The sequence below is a fragment of the Vicugna pacos genome, chromosome 4 (assembly GCF_048564905.1).
Source record: "Vicugna pacos chromosome 4, VicPac4, whole genome shotgun sequence".
Taxonomy (NCBI): Eukaryota; Metazoa; Chordata; class Mammalia; order Artiodactyla; family Camelidae; genus Vicugna; species Vicugna pacos.
Genome location: NC_132990.1, coordinates 24,595,591 through 24,613,006, shown reverse-complemented (window position 1 = coordinate 24,613,006; position 17,416 = coordinate 24,595,591). Strand labels below are relative to the sequence as shown.

Here is a 17,416-nt window from a genome sequence, read left to right as displayed (position 1 = left end):
ATGCCTCTGAAAACTAACGTTAAGTCAAATTTTGCACTTACATACCACAAAATAAACATCATTAACCAAAATACTAGAGTATTTTTAAGTGGATGCTGATACACTAAGTTCACTCTTAAGGCTACTGGACAATAATAATTAAGGGAAAATGACACACTCATTTCTACACTGTTTATCAGGACCAATCTTTCTGGGCCTAAAGAAAAAGTGGGTTCAAATACCAGCAAGCATGACCCAGGAGCCACAGGATCGCAGGACGGCGATCTCAGTTTCCCAGCAACGTGTTGGGAAGACTTCCTAGGAGTGCCCAGCCTCTCCGCTGCTGGACACACTTTAGCATCCTGCCTTCCACTGAGTAACTGAGATGGCTACTGACAAAAGGACTAGCATTTCAGTGTAATCATCATGGTCTCAAACAGACCAAATAAATTAGAATTTGCAACTAGGAAGACTGAAAGAGAAAAGCCAATGCCATCACAACTGCCCACGACTGTCCTCTTATTTCTCCCTCTCCCATCCAAGCAAATCTTTCTGATTTCTCACTTTAATTACTTTTCTATGCATTTCTCCCTTTCCCTTCACATCTTTAAAAGGTAAATACCTAATCAGAGAAATGCAGATTAAAACAATGACAAAGATATAAAAGATGGAAAAAGCCAGAAATTGCTTATCAAATTGATAGAACTATTTTTTAAAGGCAAGAAGAAATAACCAGATATTACATATCACCTGGTGTGCTGCAGTTGTAAAGCATGCGACTTCATTTATGGCTATTCTAGTCAAATGCATTTAACCTGAACCTAGTAAGCCTGTATATCTAGCTTTCAGTTTACAGGAACTAGAAGGCGCTAGAGGAATGCTATGGACTGAATTATATCCCCCGCCCCAAATCACATGCTGAAGCTTCTAATCCACCCACCCCCTCTACAGTGTGACTGTATTTGGAGACAGAAATTTTAGGAGGTAATTAAGGTTAAATGAGGTCATAAGGATGGGGTTCTCATCTGATAAGACTGGTGGCCTTATAAGAAGAGGAGGGTCCCTCTCTACCATGTGAGGATAGTGAGAAGAGGCTTTCTGCAGGCCAGGAAGAGAGCCCTTACCAGAACCTGATCATGTTGGCACCCAGATCTTGGACTTCCAACCTCCAAAACTGTCAGAAAATAAATTTCAGTTGTTTAACCACCCAGTGTATGGTATTTTGCTATGGCAGCCTGAACTGATTAAGACAATGAACAAGCTAAACGAAAGCTTAAGGAAGCCACCAAACAGATCTGGGCATATTTTGCAGACATATACACATCATTTGACACATGACAACTGTCATGAATATACAGACCCTTTTATAATAAGCTGTATTTAATGAACATAAACACTGGATGCACTAGACAGTCTTGGGTTGGATTCTGGTGCTGAAATAGCAGCAGTAAAGAGAGATCTGGGGCCAACTGGGAAAATTTGAAGATGAATTCAATATGACATGAAATGAAGATTTATTGACATGAAAAAGTAAAGATCATTAACTGAAAAAAGCAGATTACAAAATAATGCATACAGTATGATCTCATTTTGGTTAAAAAACACATATCTTTAGACATGTGTAGAAAAAAACTTAAAGGATATATACTAATACAATGGAATACTACTCGGCCATAAAAAAGAATAAAATAATGCCATTTGCAGCAACATGGATGGACCTGGAGAATGTCATTCTAAGTGAAGTAAGCCAGAAAGACAAAGAAAAATACCATATGATATCACTCATATGTGAAATCTTAAAAAAAAAAAAAAGACAAACAAACTTATTTACAAAACAGAAACAGATTCACAGACATAGAAAAAAACTTATGGTTACCATGGAGAAAGAGGGTGGGAAGGGATAAATTGGGAGTTTGAGATCTGCAGATACTAACTACTATATATTTAATAGGTAAACAACAAGTTTATACTGTACAGCACAGGGAACTATATTCAATATCTTATAGTAACTTACAGTGAAAAAGAATAAGAAAACAAATACATGTATGTTCCTATATGACTGAAGTATTGTGTGGTACACCAGAAGTTGATACAAAATTGTAAACGGACTATATAAAATATGTATATATATATATTTTTAAAGATTGTATACTAAAGTGATAACAGACATAATCACTGTATGTACGTATCTGTGTGTGTATTTTAATATTTGCTCATCCATGTTTCCCAATTTTCCAAAATATATATGCCACTTTTGTGATATTAAATAATTATTTTAATTTTTTAATGGAAAACCAATGCTGCCAAAGGTATGAACAAACAGACACATTCATGTACTTCTGGTAAAATGGTGGTTATAGTGGAGAGGTTTGCAAATGATTGGAACATAGCCACAACCATTCATTTACTTATAGACTACAGCTGTTCATACCCTGCAGTCAGAAAGTTGAGTAGCTGGGACAGAGATTGTATGGCTCACAAGCCTAAACACTTACTGTCTGATTTTAAGAAAAAGCTTGCCAACCCAATTATTCTTCAGAATAATTTTGCAATATATATCAGAAATTTTAAACTCATGCATATCTTTGTCCCCCCAAAAATCTAATTTTATTCTAAAGAAATAGCATAGATACACACAAAACTTGACCTATTAGGAGAGACACTGCATTACTACCCATAACAAAAATTTGTAAACAAACTAAATAGGCAGCAACAGGAAAACAGTCAAGAAGACAGTTGCGTGAGTACATACATTTATGCATACACATGTGGTACAGCCACATAATGGAATACGATGCAGCCATTAAAAGCCATGATGAATCAAAAATATCTAATGACCTAAAATTTTCTGACATGAGGCGAAAAAGGAAATTTCAAAATGACACAAAGCGGCTAATTTCATTATATAAAAAGATAATTACATATGCTTATATACATGCATTAAAAAAGTCAAATGTCAAAACATCCACAGGATGGTAGGATGTGGATATAATGTTCAGGGTTCTTTTCTTTTTTTAATCAAAATGTAAATGTTCTATTTGATAATAGATGATTGTTACAAAATTTTCACATAATATGGAGAAAGCCTAAATGTCCCTACACAACCACCTCACAGAGAGCTGGTCACTATTAACAGCCTGGTACATAATCTTCTAGTTGTTTTTACGCTTTGCTAAGAACACAATTTTTAAAAAGCACAAATGGGAACATATTGTATATACTGTTCTATAAGCTATATTGATGATTTTCCATGAAAATTCATGAAAGCTGCCTTATTCTTTAACAAGTGCATATTATTCCATCCTATGGAATAATTTATTTAACCAAATTCCTGTTCTTAAATATTTAAGACATTTCCAACTTTTCACACTATAAACAATGCTGCTAAGTGTGTTCTTAAACATTCATCAAGTACTTTCCCCACATTAGGTACTGTAACTATAGTCATACCATCCTAACCGTCCTTAAGATAAATTCTTAGAAGAAGAATTTCTGAGATCAAAGGTGATGCATATTCCTCATTTTGAGAGATAGTGCAAGAACATCCTCCACAAAAGCCCCATCACTTTAGACTCCCACCAACACCAACCTATGAGTTTCTCACACTGTCATTTGCCCTGAGTCACTTATATCACATTTCCATCCATATTTTTTATTATGGTGTATTTCTGCCATGATGGAAATTTAAATGTTTATTTGGTCAAGTCAATCTTCTATGGCTTCTGATTTTACATCACACTTTAAAAGGCCTCTGAAATTGACATCATATATCTACTAATATGATGCGCTGAGAAGGACGCAACACAGCATCACTTCTATGGTATTCTTGTCACACATGCAAAATCTGAATCTAATCACGAAGAGATGTTAGATGGGTCTACACTGAGAGATGGTCTAAAAAGTAACAGCCCAATATTTTTTTTAAATGTCAAGGTCATGAAAGACAAAGAAAGACTGGAGAACTCTGAGGGACTCTTCCAGATTAAAAGAGACTAAGGAGACGTGACAATTAAATACAACATCCAGGATCCTGGACTGGAACCTGGACCAGAACAAGGACACTGGTGGGACAATTAGAAAAATTTGAGTAAAGTCAATAAAGAAGTTAATAATGTTGTATCAATGTCAGTTTTCTAATTTTAATAATTATACTGCAGTTCTATATGATGTTACAATTTGTGTGTCAAAAGACTAAATAAAAATTCTTTGTAAAAATGCTGAAATTATTTCAAAGTGAAAAAATTTTTAAGTAAAACAGAAGTTTAAAGGCCTTTGTACTTTAGGACTATCAAAATACTTTCCTATGTTTCTGCCTGTACTCTTTTAAAAATATTTTAATATTAAGTCTATACGGAATTTAGCTTTTATAGTCTTTTTTTCCAAAATGAAAAGTCAATTTTCCCCAAATCATTTATTAAAGTATGCATCTTTCCCCTCTGGTTTTAAGAGACTTATGTACATACAGGTTTTTAGTACACTTTGAATTCTCAGGGAAATGTATGTGTACACAGAAGCACATGCACACACGTGCACATTGGCATGCCCACATGCATGCGTGCAAACACAGACACACACTGAAAAAGCAATCAACTTTTTAACATTCTTCTATAACTTCTAAAAAATATTTCAAGAGGAAAACAAAAAACAGTATGTCAGGTTTCCAAAATCCCATCTCCCTCCCCAAGAATTTTGGATGGAATATAATTTTATTTTGAGTAAAAGTTTCTCTTAAAATACTATATCGTGTTTCTGCTTCCAGTAATGGCAGCATGGCTTACATTAGATTCCTTCCTAGAGGTAACAATTATAAATACTGGATAAAATGCAAAATACATATTTAAAATATATTTGCAGGCACTGGAAAGTGAAAAAAAGGTAGTGGGAAACTGGAGAAGAGTTAAACTTTGAAAGAAGGGAATAACCCTTACAGGGACTTTATATTTACATGGCTGATCACCTGAAAGTGCTCCCCAGTATACCCCATGTGGGGTGCCTAGAACTTACACAAAAGCCACAGTCTTATTGTCTTAAAAAGGGGTGCAGACCTCAAAACTGCCAGAGTAGCTATAAGGTAATGGGCAAAATTTCACATAATGGAGAACCAACCAAAAAGGAAGGAAATCCCAAAATCGGTATCAAAACCCCACTGAAATTCTTGTCTGACTCATGAACTATGTGAACACTGGGTTTACTCCAAAGAAAAGCAGGGCCAAGACATAAGAACCTGGAGAATGTCATTCTAAGTGAAGTAAGCCAGAAAGAGAAAGAAAAATACCATATGAGATCACTCATATGTGGAATCTAAAAAAAAAAAAAAAAAGACAAACGAGCTTATTTACAAAACTGAAACAGACTCACATAGAAAACAAACTTATGGTTACCAGGGGGGAAGGGAGTGGAAAAGGATGAATTGGGAGTTTGAGATTTTCAGATACTAATATATATAAAATAAATAAACAAGAAGTTTATACTCTGTAGCACAGAGAACTATATTCAATATCTTGTGGTATCCTATGGTGAAGAAGAGTATGAGAACAAATGTATATATGTTCCTACGTGACTGAAGTATTGTGCTGTACACAGAAATTGACACAATACTGTAAACTGACTGTACTTCAATAAAAATACATTTAAAAAAATAATTAAGATAAGACTGCTCTCAGAGAATTGTACTATGAATTTAAATTTCATATATAGGATAAGAAGTACGGTTTCTATACTGGTGAGATTTGATGATTCAAGGTATAAACATAGTAAAAAATGATTATTAAAACAAACGAAAGAAATAATGGAACCAAGATATCAGATGCTGCCCCCTACTGGAGAGTAAAAGTTGGGACTCAGTCTAGTCAAGTTAAACGCTTCCTAGAACAAAAATCAGCACTCTTCTGAGAAAGATAACAGAAACTAGAGCCTCTACAATGCATCACTATCTAGTGCACAATTTAAAATTATTAACTTGAAAACAGAAAAATATGATACATAGTCAAGAGAAAAAGCAGGCAATAGAAACTAACTCCAAGACAGCCCAGATGTTGATATAATATCCAATATAAAAATAAAATATTTCCTTCTTAAGTGAACAGCACCTCAGTGATCTGTTGGACAAAATTAGTCTGACTATCATGTAATTGGAGTCTCAGAAGGAGAAGAGTGAGAATGGAGCAGAAAAATATATTTGACGAAATAATAGCTACACATTTCTCAAAGCCACACTTAAGCACATCAAACTGCTAAGAACCAAAGATAAAAGATTCTTCAAAGCAGCCAGAAGAAATGACACATTACAGACAGGGGGGAAAAATAGTAAAAATAACAGATGACTTATGATCAGAACAATAGAGACCATAATATAGTGGACTGACAATTTTAAAGGGATGAAAGAAGACAAAGGAAAAATGGAAACCTTGTAACTCAAGAATTCTATACTGAGCAAAAACAGCCTTCAAAAGTGAAGGCACAAATAATGATGTTCCAGGTAAATGAAACAGAAAACTGTTGAAAGCATGCATTGCAAGAAATTCTAAAAGAAATTCTTCAGTCTGAAATCATACAGAAATGAATGAAGAGCACAAAACATGGTAAAGATACGGGTAAATAGTGAAGACTATGACATAAGACTCTTTAAAGAGAAAGTTTAACACCACACTATGGGGTTTGTAACATACATAAGTGTACTATCCTAAGAAAAAGACAACAGATGGTACGTGACACTATGCTTTTGCAAAGTTCTGACATTTTATATGCAATGGTACAATATTAACTCTGAGTTGACATGATAAATTAACAAGGCTATTATAATCACTAGAACAAACATTTAAAAAATTAAAGAGGGCTATAGCTAAGAAAACAATAGAAGGATTACTGGAATATATATGCTCTTAAAGCAAAGGAAGGCAGAAAATAAGGGGGGAAACCAATAAGGCAAAGAGAAAAAGGCAAAATGATAGTCACAAGTATAAACATATTAATTGTCACACTGAATAAAAAAACAAAACCCAGTTACACATGTTTACCCCCCAAAAAGCAACTTAAATATATAAAGATAGGTTTAAAATAAAAGAATATATACCAAGCAAACACAAATTATAAAATAGTATAAGTAGCTATATTAATATCAGACAAAACAGATTTCAAGACAGACTATTATAAGGAGTTAAGTAGGAACATTTCATAATGATAAAAAGGTTAATTCACTAGGAAGATACAACAATTAGAATATATATGAGCCTAATAACAGAGGTTCTAAATATACAAAGCAAACACTGACAGAGTTAGGGAGAAATGGATAACCCCAGAATCAAAGCTGAAGATTTTTAATACTGTGAGTAAATAACTGAACAACCCAAAAAAATCAGTAAGGATACAGAAGATATGAATGACACTACGGTCCCCCTTAATCGAACATTCAAGTCATTACAGAAATTCAACTGGGCAGTGCTGTTCTAGAGTCTGGGCCGGAGACATACCTGTCATCTTAAATTTACAAATTGTTTTTAGGAGAGAGAAACTAAGATTATCTAATCAGAAATTATGTAAGTACCTTTCTTTTCAGCTATTTTTCTCTTAAAATCGCATTTAAACTTAAACTCTGTTGTCCTACTGCATTGAATACATACTCACTAAGCCAAAGATCAAATGCACTTTTACCAACACCAGATTAAAAAATCCTAGTCACGCTCATTGAGAACCTGGAGTACAAAGTGGTATCTAGTACAAGAATCATTTTTAAAAGCCACATGAAGGTGGTCCAAAAGGTACAAACCTCGTTGTGAGATTTTTTTAAATAAATCTTAATTTTTAACTTACTTATATATTTGGTAACTTGTTCTAATTTTGAGTCCACCTTTGATGAAGTTGATCATATTTTCATCCTGAAAACAATTAAATAATTAGATCATTCAGCAAAAGAGTCTTAAGCTGTCCCCTGTGTAGCTGTGGGATTAGAACAAAACACTGTCTTTTGAGAGCATGATTTTTAAATTAAAACGTTCTTCTTGCTTTACATTTGAACCACTTTTTTGGTCATTCTTCTTCCAAGTTACAGGACAACAAAAAGAAAACATTTTTTAAATCCTTGTATTACTTTAAGGAAGTAATTAGGGAAGTAATCCTCACCAACCAGGGGCCACAGAGGTTAGTCCAAACCTGCTCTAATAAACGTCACCAAATGCTCAGCAGTTTTCTTCTGCATTCAGTGGGATTCAAAACGTTTGACTTCAAGGCTATGCTCCAAGGCCTGAGTTTCCTGTCTGTCATACTCCAAATAAATGGGCCATGGTTCTTCTTTCAAAGGTACTTTAGCAGGCAGTCTGTTTAACACTGTGAATTTAATTCATATACATTTCCAAACCAAAAGTAAGTGATTTGGATTCTAATTATTGTCACTAATATGCGGTTTTGTTTTGGGGGGAGAAGAAAGATCACTTCATTTCTCTTTGCCTGATGGTCCTCAACCCTCAAACTGGGGCAACTGGCCTAAATGAATGACTTTTTCAGAGTCGGCATTCTAGGATCCAAGAGTCTCTTACTAAAGTGTATCAAACAACTGCTTGAAGGATGTTACTGTAATAAACTCGGTGCTAATAGAAACGGTCCCATGCTTTGCATTTCCAAGAATGCTTTTCTAGTCCATCAGTATCAGAAAGATGCTCTGGAATTTATTTCCTGTGCACTTGAGCATCCTTCTGAAGCAAAAGAAAAACTGATTTCAGTTTGTTAATTTCATTAGGTACTTAAAAATTTAATATTTAAATTACTGCAAGAATTAATAAATATTAAATTCACTATTCAACTTAAATGCTTATCTTCTTAAGGACCCTGATGATTTCTCATGTTCCAATACTTAAGCAACACAGGAAAGAATTGCTTAAATGGGATTACAATCTACCTCAAATAAGAATATTCCATTTCATGATTTTCCAAACATTTGCTGAATGCCTGTTTTACACCAGGCACCCGAAGGCAACATCCGGGGAAAGCAACACAATGCACTAAGGGATGGAGGCGTGCACACGGATGGAGACAGGCGCAGGAGGTCGTGACAGCACAAAGGTGGGTGGGGACATGCCGAGGTCCACAACAGCCTCCTGGAAGCATCAGTGCTTAAAGCCCATACACACATGCATGTGTGCGCGCGCACACACACACACACACACACACAAAATGATTAGGAAGCAACCAGGTGAAGTAAGGCCAGGCAGATATGAAATTTGCAAGCAGGAAAAAAAAAAACAACAACCTCAGGGAAAGGCAAGGAAGCCTTAAAGCTTGCAGTGTGCTTAGCATCTGCTTATGTAATTCAGCACTGCCGCAGAAACCTACTGCAGAGAAGGGAATAACTAAGGTGAGAAAGCTACCTGGACCCGTGCCACTCAAGTATGCAACAAACCTGCCAGGAGCATTTGAGGACAGTGGTGAGAGGGGCGTAGGGAATTTGGGGGGCGATACCAGTTAATTTGAAAAAGCCTTCCCCATGTGTGGTATTGTGACACAGAACCACTGCCACAGCCAATGAGGGCTACTAAATGCTGAAGCAGAGCCATGACCAGGTGAGACCGCATTTTGGAGAGGGGGCACAGCTGCACAATGCAGAGTGAGCTGGAGGGAAGAGCAACCACAGACCGCGGGTCCCTAGGTTGCCGTGCAGGCTAGGGAAGAGCTGACGAGCATCCCCACCAGGACAATTACAGTCAGAATCAGGAGGAAGAGGCAGAGCTGCTAAACCTTCCAAAGGTAACAGCAGCATGACGTGAGCCTGACTGGATATGGAGACATGAGGAGGAAGAAAGAGCCATGGATATCTCCCAGGTGCTGAATTACAAGTCCCCAAACATAAAATGAACCTTCAAGTCAATGATTTGACTGCCAAATCCCCATCTGGAAAACACATCAGAAAAAACTGGGGGCCTCCGTGACTAGCATTCTATTTATTGAGGCAGTAAGACTGCCCTTTTCAACCAGCCTTTATAATATGTAGGGTTTTAGGAAACAGGGTCATAGACCAGACTGATTCCATTTTACTTAACCCTCCAACCTAGGAGGTCAACCTCCAGAGAAAGAAAAGCAACTCTCAATATAATGTAAAACTCTGGGATTGAGGAAGATTTGCCAGTTTACAGTTGAATTTCTACCCCTTGTAATCTCCACCCCCACTGTATCCATCACTCATCACTGCTGCCTGCACAGCCATGATGTTAAAATCCGTACTTTTTTCTAAAACGTTGGAAGCTACCATGCTGGCGGTACGGGTGGTAACAGTTCCTAGAGGTGAAATTTAAATGTTCCATGAGAAAAGGCTCCAGTGGTTTGTTTAGTCACTTTTTTAAAAGGCTCTTCCAAAGGAAGAAATAAAAGTAAGAAAGGGGAATGAGAATATAAAGAGGATGGAAACAAATCTGAAGCAGATGTGGAACGTTTGGTGCTCTCTGCATGCATCACTGAGCTTTGCCGAAGCATCTGGTGCAAGAAGGGAACAGCCAGGGACGATGAAGCCTGCTCTGCCCGGTCACGCCTGTGTGCAGCCGTCCACCGCCAGCAAGCGCCAAGAGGGAGCGTCTCCCCGCTCTCACACAGAGACACATCCTGGAATTAGGTGTGGGGGTTGCAAGACAGCTTCGTTAAGAGGCAGTGGTTCCCAACAGACTGAAGTTCGAAACAGACTCTTTTAAGTGCATCTGAGTAGGAAAAAACTCCCTGGGGGTCTTCTTCCAGCCAAAGTTTATCAGAAATAACAAGCATCTTTCGTTACAACTCTAAGCAGAAAGAACTGAAGCACTGACAGGACGAGCCAGAGTTTTCCTGTGTAGTGCTTGGCAGGCTTCCCGGGTGATACGGGATATGGAGCCAAACGATGGTTACCTGCACAAACGTGAGGGCTGCTTTCTGCAGGAGGCACTCGGCATAACAGATTTCGGCATGCATTTCCTCTATTAAAAACAAATAAAAGAATATTAAAGAAAATCCCACATCCACAGGAATTGCTCTGCAATCTTCAATAAAGACTGGGAGATAAATGAACCCAAGGGAGACACAAAACCCAGGTTGCTTCGGTGCTTCCATTAAAGTGAATGAGGACCTCAGTTCTCAGGCTCTCAGCCTGAGATCTTTCCAGAATGTGTGAAATGGTTCAAGGAAGTCATCTTTGGCTCCATTCAAATCTAACTGCCAAGAGTCAGGCATTTGATGTCAGAGACCCTCACTCAGCTCCTCAGAGGAAGCTAAAATTTAAAAGCACTTTTGGGAAAAAGGGAAACCACTTATTTTTTAACTTAATGGTAACAGGCAAGTTTAACAGTTATAGATTGAAAAACTAACTTCAATCTACTAATTGAAGCTTCTAAAATGTGAAAGCATGACCGTCATGACAATGATTACACACACCGCTAACTTGAGAAGGAAGTAGTAATCCCCTAGGGTTCTATGAAAAACAACTGGCCCGCATGCCCAGCTCACGGCTCCTCATTCATGGAAGACTTGATGTAGAAAGGGTTAGTTGGCATCAGCACAGCCCTAGGCTCTTTTGATCACTGAGCTATCTAGCACAGGAACGAGGCACTCACAGAACAGCTACGTAAACAGCTATGTACCCCCGGCCATGTGGAGTCCCCCAAAACACGTGGCCTATCTTCCTAAACAACCCATTTACACCTGTAGAAATTGGGGAGGGAGGAAACTTTGCATTTTTGGCAAAAACAAAATCAACAGATTCCTGTTTTCCCTGTGGCATGCAAACCGGTGTGTTTTTAAGTAAACGAGCTTGGAGGATTTAGTTATAGAACCTGGAGCAAGCACCTGTCCTTCCCTCTGCTGGTCTCCTCATTCACAAAGCCCAGCTAATGACATGTCTACTTCATAGCTGAGGACTTCAACGAGGTGCTGCAGGTAGAGCTCCCGGTGCAGAGAAAGCACTTGAAAGCTACTTTCACTGAGATGACTGCCCTGAATCTATGTTGTGCTTTGTGCTAAAAGCTCAGAAAGCAGAACATTTTCATGTGACGCCAAGTCACTGAGAAATAGAGTATTTCTATGTTAATGGGAATGCTGTTGAATCAAACTGGATAAGAACAAGTGCTTTATTTATTTCTCTTACACACACAGGACCCCCCTACCAACACACACACACACACACACACACACACAATAGTACTCACAAACTGGTTCAACTTCCTGCCATGCTCACATTCCAAACTGATTTACAAAGAAGCAACTATGCAGCTAAGATCTTCCAACAGCACGTGTAACGTGGGGCCAACCTCACGACAGATGGAACTCGAGGAGTTACGGCCCAAGCACGTTCTGGCAGCCCTGACAGCCCTTGGGAACACCTCACCTCAAAGTGTGCCCTGCATTTTCTCAGTGTGCTCGGCGGTGGGGGGAAACCGGGAACTTTTCTTTCTACAGAGTCACTTGAGTATCCTCTTCCCCGTCAAATTCGTAACGAAGCGGGAATTGTTCGTAATTACTCACTTTGACAGCCTGCTCTGTCACCCAGATTGCTGGCTGAGGGACGTGCGGAGCGGGTGAGGCTGCTGCTGGGGGAGGACCAGCCCAAGCAGAGGCACGGAGCGCGGGGCCCCGCGTGGCAAGGGCAGTGGTGCGCCTTTGGCTGCAGACGAGGTGTGTATGGGGAGGAATGGGCAATGAGCCCGGAAAGGTAAGTCGGGGCTAAATTATGGACAACCTTGAATGTCAGGGTCTGGGCTTCACTCAGTGGGCAACGGTGAGTCGTTGCAGAGATCTGAGCAGAAGGGCAGATGGACCAGGGTTATGTTAGAGACAGACACACCTAAGAGCAGCGCCAAGGATGTAACAAGAAGACAGAGATAAAAGGCAAGAAAGTCTGAACTCTGTATTCCATGTGTAAGAAATCCTCATATTAAACCCCTTTCAAACCTAAGCACTGCATACAAACATCTGTTTTTAAAGGCAGTGTGAAAGCACTTCAGGGCAATGCACCAGCCATGAGGAAAGAAAGGGTGTGTGCCATGTTAAACCCACAAAAAGTTTCAATAAGCATCCTCACTCCTGCAGACAACCAGCCACTCAAGGATGGAAGTGGAAATTATCAAGGGGAAAAACAAACCAGACACTAAACCTCCAATGTTTTGACACGCTCCCTTGAACACGAAGTCTGTTTGGGCTGCAATGACGGCCAAACTCAGTAGGAATAAATGCAACTTAATTTATAAAAGTCTTATTCCTTCACTCGGGTTGATTTTTATTGGGCAGTCCTTAGCTCTCTAAGTCAGATATTTGGCATTTACGAGTAGGTACCTACCAGAACATCTCTTAATTTTAAATTCCTTAGTCCATTAAAGGAAATGTCTTCATTATGCACTCAAGTGTTAGCCAAGTATGCCTTTAGACATGAAAATCTTAATAAACCAGAATGGGCTAGAAGTCATAAGCTGACTTATTTCCATGGTTTTTTCACTGAGATCTTATTTTTTAAGAGCAGTTTTAGGTTCACAGAAAAATTGAGGGGAAGGTACAGAGAGTTCCCATGTGTTCCTTTCCCTGTAGCCTTTGCATAAGCTCTCCCATTACCAACATGCCCCCAAACGGTACACTTGTTACAACTGATGAGCCTTCACTGACATCACAATTACCCGAAGTCCATAGTTTAGATTAGGCTTCACCCCTGATGGTGTCCACTGTATGGGTTTGGACAACTGTATACGACATGTATCTCTCATCATGGCTTCATATGGAGTAGTTTCCCTGCCCTAAAAATTCTCTGTGCCCCAGCTATTTATCCCTCCACCCCACCCCACAGCAACCATTGATCTTTTTAATGTCTTCCTGGTTTTGCATTTTCCATAATCTCATATACAGTATGAAGTCTTTTCAAATTGGTGTCTTTCACTTAGCAATATGCATTTGAGTTTCCTCCATGTCTTTTCATGGCTTTATAGCTCATTTCTTTTTAGCACTGAATAATCTTCCATTGTCTGGATGTACCACAATTTATTTATCCATTCACCTACTGAAGGAGAAGTTTTGGCAATTCTTAATAAAGCTGCCATCAACATTCATTTGCAGATTTTTGTGTTAACACTAAGCTTCCAGCTCCTAGTTTTGAAAGAAACTGCCATACTACCTTCCAAAGTGGTCTGTACCATTTCGCATTCCCACTAGCTGTGAATGAGAGTCCCTGTTCCTCCACATGCTCGTCTACATTTGGTGTTGTCGGTGTTCCAGATTCTGGACACTCTAATAGGTGTGCAGTGGTATCTCATAGTTGTTTATTTTTCAGTACTGCCAAACTTGCCATGCCCAAAAACATAATAAAAAGATAAGAACACAATACCTTCTGTTTTCAAGATGTCTAACATAGAAATAATTCAACGTTTCCTCATCCGTGAGTGACACACTTTGTGCCCTTTCCTACCCACCTACAGGAGAGGGTGCCAGGTACAGTGGAAGGAACCCTGGCTTAGGGAGGGCAGGTTTGAACCCTGCTCTGCTAGGCAGGGAAACCTGGACCATTTTTCTAATCTCTCTGAACATAAGTTCTTAGTCTATAAAAGAGAAGCTACACAGCCTATACTGGATAATGTTAAGGAAAGCACCAATAATAGTGTCTGACACCCAGAAAGTGCGTTTTAGAAATTGGGCATTATCATTACTATGCTTTTATGTTGTTGCTGTTGCTGTTGCTACTGCTACTATTGTTATTATCACTTACACCCAAAATACCATGCTACTGTTTCCAAAACTAAGGTTAAAAAAAAAAAGCCTCAAATGTCACCCTTTATATTGCAAAGAAAAAAGAAGGCAGGGAGCAATGGGCTACTGGAGAGAAGTCACACAGAGGAAAGAAGAAACGAGAAGATAAATGAGTCAAATTTCTCTGGGGCCCATTTAATTTCCCACTGATCTAATTTACTGGACTTCAGGCCTCCTGGGGCCAATTTACATAAATGGCCCTAAAATGAAAAAATATCCTATCTGAAATCAAGGGGAAAAAATAAACTCTTATTGGTTCTTGGAGGTCAGTTTCTGGAGAAAAAGATGCTGGGCTTCAGCTGCCTGGAGAGACCAGTGAAATGCTCTACAATGGCTTTAGGGCCAATGCCATGCCTTTTGGAACCAGTCTCATGACCCCCTCCTGTAATCAACACTGCAGTGATTCCAAGTTCTCCAAGGCCCATAACAAGCTAGTAATACTCTTCGAACAAAGCAAACAAAACTTCATGATGAAACACACTAAAAAATGTGTCTGGCACACACCTGACTACTAAGAATGGCTGACAGCAGTATCCAGAATTGCCGTTGCCTTAATCAGCCACGGCTCCTTTAACGATTTCCTGTGACCTTTTCCAGAGAACACAGTTGACAACTGACAACACAGGCACAAATTCTCCTCGGGTGGCAGAAGCTTTATTTCACAACAGCCACATTTGAAGAGCATTATTTTTCTCCTCCACAGGAGTATCTGGATGCTCCTCTCATGTAAACCATTCCGACTAGAGAATGAGACTAATAAAACAGGGTGGATCATGGAACTTCTGCCCTGATCTCTGTGGGAACACCAAGCAAGTGACAGCAAGAGGAGTCATTTCCTCCCAGCCATTGGATCAAGATGTCACAGACATTCACGGATTCCTGAATATTCCTAAATGACCACAAACCAAACATCTTCCATACTGTGAAACATCATTATTATTTTAAAGGTGTCAAAATTACTTTGACCTTGAGAAAAAATTAATAGCTTGCAGAAAAACAAACTATCGCACATGGATGGTAAGAATATAAAATGATCTAAGTTTGGAGGGAAAAATTGGTAACATCTATAAATGTTTTCAGTTTTCAAACACTCGGTCCCAACAACTCCACTTTTAAGAATCTCTCCTGGAAAAAATGTGACAATGAATATATTTATGTTCATGTATAACTGAAAAATTGTGCTCTACACTGGAATTTGACACATTGTAAAATGACTATAACTCAATAAAAAATGTTAAAAAAAAAGAATCTCTCCTATGAAATACTTGAAAAAAATGCATGAAGACAAGGATTTTAGGATAGCATTATTTGTAATAGTGAAAAAAAAAGTCACTGTCCTTCAACAGAGAAAAAGTATGTGTGGTGCCTAGCCTATGGAATCCTACATAGCTACATAGAATGAAGTACAATTTATAAGTGTTGACATGGGAAAAGTCAATGTCAAAAATCACATTGTAGAACAACATGTATCATGTGAGCCTATGCTTGCAAAAAATGAATAATAATTACAAAAATCGTATGTGTACTTTCTGTACATGTTTGTATATATACAGAGAAAAATCTGCAAGGCTTGAAGACCAAGAATTAACAGTGGTTACTTCTGTAGGGTGAGTATGATGGGGAGCAGGGAAAGACATTCCATTTACTTTACATTATACACTTAAGTGTTGAATTTTACGAGCATGATCATGTTTTAACTTTTCAAAGAAAGGGAAAAAAATCTTTTAAATGCCTCTTACCTTCAGTCAGCTGTTCCAATGATCCTCTAGAAAGAAGACTGGAAAAAGATTCTACAACTGTGCATTTTTTCCTATATCTGCAAAGAATAAGAAGAAGGGGAGATGGGAAGAAGAAGGAAAAAATAACAATAAATCAGGCCAAGCTCATTTTCATTTGAATCCATATCAGTCACAATCATACCAAAGAGTCACCAAGGCAGGACTCTAAACTCTGAAGTCTGGGGATAGAGACCAACCTTTTGAACCCAGCACACCCAGCTCCCAGCCCTGGACTGGCATCTGTGGGCATCCAACCATGCTTACTGAACACGTGACTGGACAAACCTCCACAAAACAGTGACTGCTACCCCACTCAAGTGCCTCCCCTGATCTTTATGCCTAAAATCAGTATTTCTGTGGTAAGAGTCGCCACGGGTTAAAAATGGAGTTAACTTACGGTAACCAAAGAGGAAATGAGGGGAGGGATAAATTAGGAGTTTGGGATTAGCAGATACAACTACTACACATGAAATAGATAAACAACAGGATCCTACTGTATAGCACAAGGAACTACATTCAATACTTGTAATAGCTTATAATGAAAAAGAATATATATATCTCTATCTGAATCACTATGCTGTACACTAGAAACTAACATACATTATAAATCAACTAAGCTTTAATTAAAAAAAAAAACAGAGTTAGAGTGCAGTGTTTGGAATCCCTCTTCGTTTGAGGGGCTGGCAACATCACTACACGAGGACATAACTTCATCCGTGTTAAAATTCACCAATGCTAGTTAACAGCTTTTGCTAGGGGCTGTCTATACACACAAAGATTAAAAGAAAACTGAAACTCCATCTCATTCTCACCACCCAAAGCTGTTCAAATGTGTTCATTTAGACAAACAAAAGACTCCCTTCTGAATTCGCAACATCTCCCACATTAAAGAATGCTCCTTGGTTGGCCTGGCTTGGCATGTAGCACCT

General features: G+C 38.6%; 1 protein-coding gene across 13 annotated transcripts in view; it reads right to left on the bottom strand.

The window, feature by feature from the left end:
- Window positions 1–17,416, bottom strand: part of TTC39B (tetratricopeptide repeat domain 39B) — a 124,752-nt gene that overhangs the window by 27,565 nt on the left and 79,771 nt on the right. For all 13 annotated transcript variants that reach the window (XM_031676980.2, XM_031676977.2, XM_015242671.3 and 10 more), the window contains 3 exons: window positions 16,449–16,525; window positions 10,840–10,907; window positions 7,789–7,853 (listed from right to left, as the gene is read on the bottom strand). In XM_031676980.2, the coding sequence (XP_031532840.1) occupies window positions 7,789–7,853; window positions 10,840–10,907; window positions 16,449–16,525 (210 nt within the window). The remainder of the gene's footprint in view (window positions 1–7,788; window positions 7,854–10,839; window positions 10,908–16,448; window positions 16,526–17,416) is intronic.